The 7,500-nt window shown below is 38.3% G+C and overlaps 2 protein-coding genes across 2 annotated transcripts in view; one reads left to right on the forward strand and one right to left on the reverse strand.

Annotated features, from left to right (window-relative positions):
* The window catches only part of dlec1 (DLEC1 cilia and flagella associated protein), a 23,973-nt gene extending 19,386 nt beyond the window's left edge, over nt 1-4,587 (forward strand). The window contains exons 32-39 of the mRNA XM_016280371.1: nt 484-603; nt 718-812; nt 963-1,050; nt 1,165-1,386; nt 1,498-1,665; nt 3,559-3,712; nt 3,863-3,974; nt 4,185-4,587. Coding sequence (XP_016135857.1) covers nt 484-603; nt 718-812; nt 963-1,050; nt 1,165-1,386; nt 1,498-1,665; nt 3,559-3,712; nt 3,863-3,974; nt 4,185-4,311 — 1,086 coding nt within the window. The 3' untranslated portion in view covers nt 4,312-4,587. The remainder of the gene's footprint in view (nt 1-483; nt 604-717; nt 813-962; nt 1,051-1,164; nt 1,387-1,497; nt 1,666-3,558; nt 3,713-3,862; nt 3,975-4,184) is intronic.
* A 416-nt stretch (nt 4,588-5,003) lies between these two features.
* The window catches only part of acaa1 (acetyl-CoA acyltransferase 1), a 3,428-nt gene continuing 931 nt past the window's right edge, over nt 5,004-7,500 (reverse strand). The window contains exons 3-12 of the mRNA XM_016280397.1: nt 7,271-7,328; nt 7,107-7,186; nt 6,973-7,015; nt 6,760-6,858; nt 6,608-6,688; nt 6,301-6,491; nt 6,044-6,223; nt 5,836-5,891; nt 5,603-5,748; nt 5,004-5,509 (exon numbers count right to left, since the gene is read on the reverse strand). Coding sequence (XP_016135883.1) covers nt 5,434-5,509; nt 5,603-5,748; nt 5,836-5,891; nt 6,044-6,223; nt 6,301-6,491; nt 6,608-6,688; nt 6,760-6,858; nt 6,973-7,015; nt 7,107-7,186; nt 7,271-7,328 — 1,010 coding nt within the window. The 3' untranslated portion in view covers nt 5,004-5,433. The remainder of the gene's footprint in view (nt 5,510-5,602; nt 5,749-5,835; nt 5,892-6,043; nt 6,224-6,300; nt 6,492-6,607; nt 6,689-6,759; nt 6,859-6,972; nt 7,016-7,106; nt 7,187-7,270; nt 7,329-7,500) is intronic.

Genomic DNA, 7,500 nt, shown 5'->3' on the forward strand with positions numbered 1-7,500 from the left:
AGATTGTCATAGCAAAGTCAGAATTACCTCCTCTCCTAGGTTCACGAAACGGTCGTCCATAAAATGCATTGCTGTTCTGTTGTAAGTAATCTTAAAGATTCCTAAATGCATCTACTTTCGGAAGGCCAAATAAAGTGCTTTTGCTTTTGCCTAGAAACACACAGCGTCTCCCTGACATGGCTGCTTCAACACTAACTGCGGTTACTGAAACCACGCCTTCTTTCTTTGCGTGCACATTTGGGCGACATTATGCAAATATTTCCACATAGTGAGGTAGATATGTGGGGGCGTGTTAGAACGAGCCGTTTTAGGGGGCAGTGGCAGAGTCTTAACTTTGATAAAGAATATCTCTTTGGTTTTGAGACTTTAGTCTTTGCAACTTCAGGGCTCTTATCTATGCACAAATCAGATTGTAACACTCCAAAGAGAAAGGAAAACTTGAAATCGCATCATATGACCCCTTTAATATGTACTTTATTACAGGTTGTTCCAGCAGGGGGCAGTAGCACCATTCATGTGTCTTTTACTCCTCTGATCCTGTCATGTTCAACCAATCAAAGATGTATCGGCTATGCTCTAGGTTTCATGAGCCTGGACTCTAAGGTATGTTAATCATGTCCACCTAACCTTATACAGACTGTGTTACATTAGCATCTTTCAAAATAGAATAAGTTTTACAGTCAAGATAGTGTCATATCACTATTATTTATCTTGTAGCTTGCATCATTAACTCCAGGCAAAGTGGAGAGAGCCCAGGGTTATGAACTAGAACCTTTGAGGCTGGACATGCAGGCTACTGTAAAACCTGCCATGTGAGTTACTAATTTAAGTATATTCATATAGCAACCGCTTAGTGATGCCCTACTTACATTTTAGCAAATATAAGTATCTGCATATTGCGAAATCTTTCAATGTGCTTCTACCACGAGCATTTCATACTGTAAATCAGTGTGTGTGTTTAGTTTGTCAGTGCAGATGGCAGAGGATACAGACGTACTGGAATTCACAGCAGCTGCCAGTGATACACTAGACGCAGCATCACACACACAGGTGCACTTCAAACAAACAATATGTATCCAAATCAAAGACAAGTTTATTATGACATTTCCTGTTGGTCGTGGGAGAGTTTATCTGCACATTTTTGTCTTTCCATATGGACTCTAGAAGGAATCCAGGATTACTCGGACGTTCCAGCTGAAGAACAATACGGATATGGCCTTGAGTTTCAGACTGAGCACACACCCTCCATTCTCAGTGCTGCTGCCCCGACAGAGCCTTAAACTGATCAGCAGCTCACCCTCTCACAGACACACACACACAACAGGACTCTCTGGACCAGGAGATGAGCAAACATCACTTCTGTTGCAGCCTAAACAAATCTTGCAGGTCATATTGTTTCTTTGCTCTTGGATTTCAGCTTTTTTTGCTTTGGCCCTGTAGGAATCTGTGCTATTTTTCAATCTGACACAGAAGTGTAATAATCATTTTCATTTGCAGGTTAAGGTGGCTTTCCATAATTCAGCTTCACTCCTGACCTGTCTGAATGAACCATGTGAGGAATCAGATGATCAGCCCTCTGCTACTCTTCTGTGCAATGATGCTGGAGAAAGGACACTACAGTTTCAGCAGAGTTTGACTATTCAGTACAGCAATAACAGCGTACAGGTGTGTACAGACATATTATTTATCTTGTAGCTTGCATCATTAACTCCAGGCAAAGTGGAGAGAGCCCAGGGTTATGAACTAGAACCTTTGAGGCTGGACATGCAGGCTACTGTAAAACCTGCCATGTGAGTTACTAATTTAAGTATATTCATATAGCAACCGCTTAGTGATGCCCTACTTACATTTTAGCAAATATAAGTATCTGCATATTGCGAAATCTTTCAATGTGCTTCTACCACGAGCATTTCATACTGTAAATCAGTGTGTGTGTTTAGTTTGTCAGTGCAGATGGCAGAGGATACAGACGTACTGGAATTCACAGCAGCTGCCAGTGATACACTAGACGCAGCATCACACACACAGGTGCACTTCAAACAAACAATATGTATCCAAATCAAAGACAAGTTTATTATGACATTTCCTGTTGGTCGTGGGAGAGTTTATCTGCACATTTTTGTCTTTCCATATGGACTCTAGAAGGAATCCAGGATTACTCGGACGTTCCAGCTGAAGAACAATACGGATATGGCCTTGAGTTTCAGACTGAGCACACACCCTCCATTCTCAGTGCTGCTGCCCCGACAGAGCCTTAAACTGATCAGCAGCTCACCCTCTCACAGACACACACACACAACAGGACTCTCTGGACCAGGAGATGAGCAAACATCACTTCTGTTGCAGCCTAAACAAATCTTGCAGGTCATATTGTTTTTTTGCTCTTGGATTTCAGCTTTTTTTGCTTTGGCCCTGTAGGAATCTGTGCTATTTTTCAATCTGACACAGAAGTGTTTTAATAATCATTTTCATTTGCAGGTTAAGGTGGCTTTCCATAATTCAGCTTCACTCCTGACCTGTCTGAATGAACCATGTGAGGAATCAGATGATCAGCCCTCTGCTACTCTTCTGTGCAATGATGCTGGAGAAAGGACACTACAGTTTCAGCAGAGTTTGACTATTCAGTACAGCAATAACAGCGTACAGGTGTGTACAGACAACATTTAGCTCCTTTAAATAGCTAAAATACACTAGTCACGGAACAAAATGCACTTTTTGAGGTTCATAAAGCTGGTATCAATGATAGAGCTGTCATTTCAAGGCAATATTCAAGGCTATTGCATTTGAAGATGATGATGGGTAAAAAAAAAAAATGGTCCTGGAACAATAGCCTCATTCAAACAAATATTAAATTTTAATATTAACTATTCATTTTATTTTTTAAATAATGAATATAATTATTTTTTTTTACAAAATGTAACATATTTAAATTAACTTTAAACATTATTATTTTTTACATTTATTTATTTATCTTAACTGAACTCTGGACCCCACTTTGAGAAACTCTGATAAGCTACACTACCGTTTTTTAAATACTGTTTAATTACCATTTTTTTAATACTTTTATTCAAATTAATACCTTTATGAGTCCTTAAATTTATTTAAAAAATAGGACAGTAAAGATATATTTCTATTGTCACAAAAGATTTCTGTTCTTTTGAACTTTCTGAAAACAAATGTATTACATTGTCCACAAAAATATTAAGCAGCACAGCTGTTTTCAATATTGATAATAAGAAATGCTTCTTGAGCATCAGCATATTAGAATATTTCAGAACGATTACATGACACCGAAATAATGGCCATCATAGGAGTAAATTACAATTTAAAATATACTGAAACGTACTGAAATGCAGCCTTGGTGAGCTTTAGACTTCCTTCAAAAACATTAAATATAAATTTACCAACCCCAAACCAAAACTGTGAACCAGAAGCAAGCTTTCTTCTTGATATCTAAGCTTTTGCAGCCAAACAAGTAGATGTGTCTCATAAGTCTCAGCTGAATTTCCTCTGTAAGTAACCATGTTGTAAACACCATTGTCTGTTTGACTATTTCAGACAGTGTCCCTTTATGCTAATCTGGCATTACCGACACTGCACCTTTCCAGTTCCACTGTGGATTTTGGCACCTGCTTTGTTGGACAAACAACTGTCAAAGAGGTCTACCTCTACAACAGAGGTGGCTCCTGTAGCTTCTGGACCGCACTTACAGGTAAAATGCTTTGGCTTTGGATGAAGCAGTTGTGGAGTGGAGTGATCATGAAGTTGCATTAACATTGTCAAGGTTGCTGTCTTTTATCATCTGATCTTTACAATCATGGTAATTACTTTGCATCTAGTTGAGCTTATGTTTTGTGTCTAGATGCTGAAGGTGGCAATGAAGTATTCAGAGTGAGTCCAGACTCTGGTGTGTTGAAATTTCTTGGGGATCCACCATCCTGTAAGCAGCTGCTGCAGATCAGCTTCACTGCGAGGTACAGTCCATCTCACCTGATACACTCACAACCAATCAAATCATATTGCAGAAAATACTTCATTCAAGAAATGGATAGTATCATATACCTGCAAAAGATTAATAACTTAGATTCAGGTTGAGTTTGAAGTTCAAAGTTCAACTATATTACTGTATTTGCCTAAGCAAGTTCATTTTTCAAACTTCATACTAATTGTATTTTCTTCATCAGTGATCAGAAAGAGTTCCAAACTATTATCACAGTGCAGGGGGTTCTTGGAGAGACACCACTTGTTCTGAAGGTCAATGGAAGTGGATCATTTGATGAGAGTTTTGTATCTCCAAAATCTTACACCTGAAAAAACACTGAGTTCCACATATGAGACTGAAGAACTGAGATGTATCTCTCTCTCTCTGTATAGACATTCATTAGTTTGATTAGACACTGATCTCTGTATACTACAAATACTGTATTTGTGAAAGTTTTATTCCTTTAATTATAAAGATTAAAGATCAACACAAAAACTTAAGCAGATTTTAAATGGCCTATGGTGTATGTTTGCGAATTGAGGATCAAAGGTCAAGTTGTAGTTAAACAGCTCCTTCACACATAAGCTACTGTTCAAAAGTTTGAGATCAGTAAGATTTTTTGTTTTTAAATGTCTTTTGTTTACCAATACAGTAATGTTGTGAAATATTATTACAATTTAAAATAGCTAACTACTGTTCTGTTTCAATATATTTGAAAATGTAATGTGATGGCATAGCTGAATTTTCAGCAGTTGTGTTGCTTGATATTTTTTGTGGAAATCGTGATATTTTTTCAGGATTCTTTAATAAATACAAAGTTCAAAAGAACAGCATTTATTTAAAAAATTGTAATATTATAAATGTCTTTAGTTTACTGTCACTTTTGATCAGTTTAATGCATCCTTTCTCAATAAATGTATTAATTTCTTTTAAAAAAATCTTTCGGACCCCAAACTTTTGAAAGGTAGTATACCTAGCATTAAAAACGCAAGTTTCATACATAATAAATCATTTTTATTCTAACAAATGAGATGCATTACAACCTTTGTAAATTACACTGGTCCTCAACACAGGTTAAAAAAGTTTATTTTTTTAATTCTGAGTTCTGCTGCTATATCCATATCAGAAGGAAAGACTAGATCAGATTAATGTCACAAATCAAAGAGATAAAAGTTGGTATTCTGATTGCTCTTACAGATACAAGCATGTCTGTTTCCATGATCTGTTATCACAGTTGAAATGCAAGGCACTTTAAAGTGAGATCTGAATGGTGAACATCCTCAAAAATTAAGGCAAACACCCACTGATGCACACTACGTAAGAAGTGTGGTCTCTCTGCTTGTGTTTACAGTTAGACTTCTAGCAGCTTGATTAAAAATAATTTGTGACTGTTAGTTTCTCTGCGTGTCATCAGGACATTTGCATCTTGGGATCTTGCGACAGGCCTTTCATCACTGTCCAGGATACTCAAAAACTGCAGCTGCTCCCATTCCAGTCCCAATGCACATGGACACCACGCCATACCCTCTGCAACATGGAATGGAATTCAAAATTTGGGGGAAATAACAGCTTTCATTGGACCCTTCTGTATGATATTATCATATGATTATGTATGTTCACCTCTTGCGTCTGCGTTTGAGCTCATTGAGCAAAGTCACGACCTGTCGAGCACCAGTGCAGCCCAGTGGATGACCAAGAGCAATGGCTCCTCCATTAGGATTCACTTTCTCCATAGGAATACCCAGTTTTTCCACACTATACACAGCCTTGGAATATTGTGAAAGTCGCTGTTATGAATAACAGGAAAGTACTGAAAAAAAACTGGGGGAAATCCAAGAAAATCTATCAGTCACCTGACTGGCGAATGCTTCGTTGATCTCAAACACATCAATATCATCCACGGTCAGCCCTGCACAAGCAAATGCAATAACACGGCTCATTTACAACCATTATTTTGGAATAATGAAAATCTATTTTAATACATTTTTAAGCATGATTACTACTTGAATATAAATGGCTCATATGAACATAGAGGTACAGTGAGAGCAGCTGTTCTCTCACCAGCCTGGTTGAGGGCTTGTGGGATGGCATAGGCTGGGCCAATGCCCATTACGTCTGGTGGAACACCCACCACAGCGCTCGCCCTCAGCACCCCAAAAACAGGAAGTCCCAGTTTCTCCACTGTAGATCTCCGCCCAATTAGCACTGCTGCTGCGCCATCACTCACCTGACTGGCATTACCTGCAATGGGAATGAAAGATTTGAGTTATGGAATTTAACAACCAAATTACGTTTTCAAAAATTCTACATATGCACACCAGCTGTGGTGCTGCCGGTTTCTTTGAACGCTGGTCGCAGTTTGGCCAGGCCTTCAAAGGTAGTCCCAGGCCGGATCCCATCATCCTTTGTGACAGTAATAGTGCGCTCCGTGCCGTTTTCATCCACAAATTTAGTAGTGACCGGTGTGATTTCTTGCTCAAACAAGCCCTTTTTCTGTGCCATGGCTGCCCTAGTGTTATAAAAGTCCACAAATAATTAGTACTTTGAGTTGTTTTGAGTGCATTTTTGCTAAATACCAACAACTAGAATGTATAAACTATCCATAAATGTCATGGTAGCACCTACTTTTGTTGGGAACTGAGAGCAAAGCGGTCCTGTGCTTCCCTAGTGATGCCAAATCTCTCAGCAACATTCTCTGAGGTTATTCTGAAAGAAAATAGAGGAAAACAATGTAATGTAAAGAATAAAACAGAGTATAAAATAAATAACATGCATACCCCATGGGAATGATACAGTCTCTGGTTTTCTCATTGTCCATCAGTCGGGGGCTGAGGTCTCCAGGGTTATCCGGTGAACGAAGGGACATGCTCTCCACACTGACAAGAGAAAACAAGGAAAAAGAAATTAGGTATAAGATTCAGATTCTAATGCTACACTTTATCTTTCACATCCATTACTGAATTTAACAATTACAAATGCATCATACTAACCCACAGGCAAGTCCCATGTCATACGAACCTCCTCTGATTCCTCCTTAAAACACAGAAAAAAAAACCTACAATACTGTATTTTAATATGGTGTGGCCCAAACAGGCCATTTTACAGGTTAACATGTAATTCTTACCTGCAATATTAAAAAGTGCTTGTAGTCCAGAAGAGCACTGCCTGTTTACAGTGTATACGGGTACAGACTCAGGAAAACCACTGAAAGATAAAGAAAGTCTTGAATTTGCAGCCAATTCAAATGTTTAGCAATATCTTGATTTATTATTCATTTACTCATTTTACCTTAAAAAATGTGCAACTCGAGCCATCAGTGCACCTGCACCGGGTTGTAGTACATTACCTGAAAAATAGCATTAAGTGTATATTAATGTTAAAGCCAAAAAATGAAAATTCTCTGAAAATGTACTCACCCTCAGGCCTTTCAAGATGAAGATGAGTTTGTTTCTTCATCAAAACAGATTTGGAGAAATTTAGCATTACATCACTTGCTCACCAATAGATCCTCTGCAGTG

The sequence above is a fragment of the Sinocyclocheilus grahami genome, unplaced genomic scaffold (genome assembly GCF_001515645.1).
Source record: "Sinocyclocheilus grahami isolate Dianchi unplaced genomic scaffold, SAMN03320097.WGS_v1.1 scaffold139.1, whole genome shotgun sequence".
In the NCBI taxonomy this organism is placed as follows: Eukaryota; Metazoa; Chordata; class Actinopteri; order Cypriniformes; family Cyprinidae; genus Sinocyclocheilus; species Sinocyclocheilus grahami.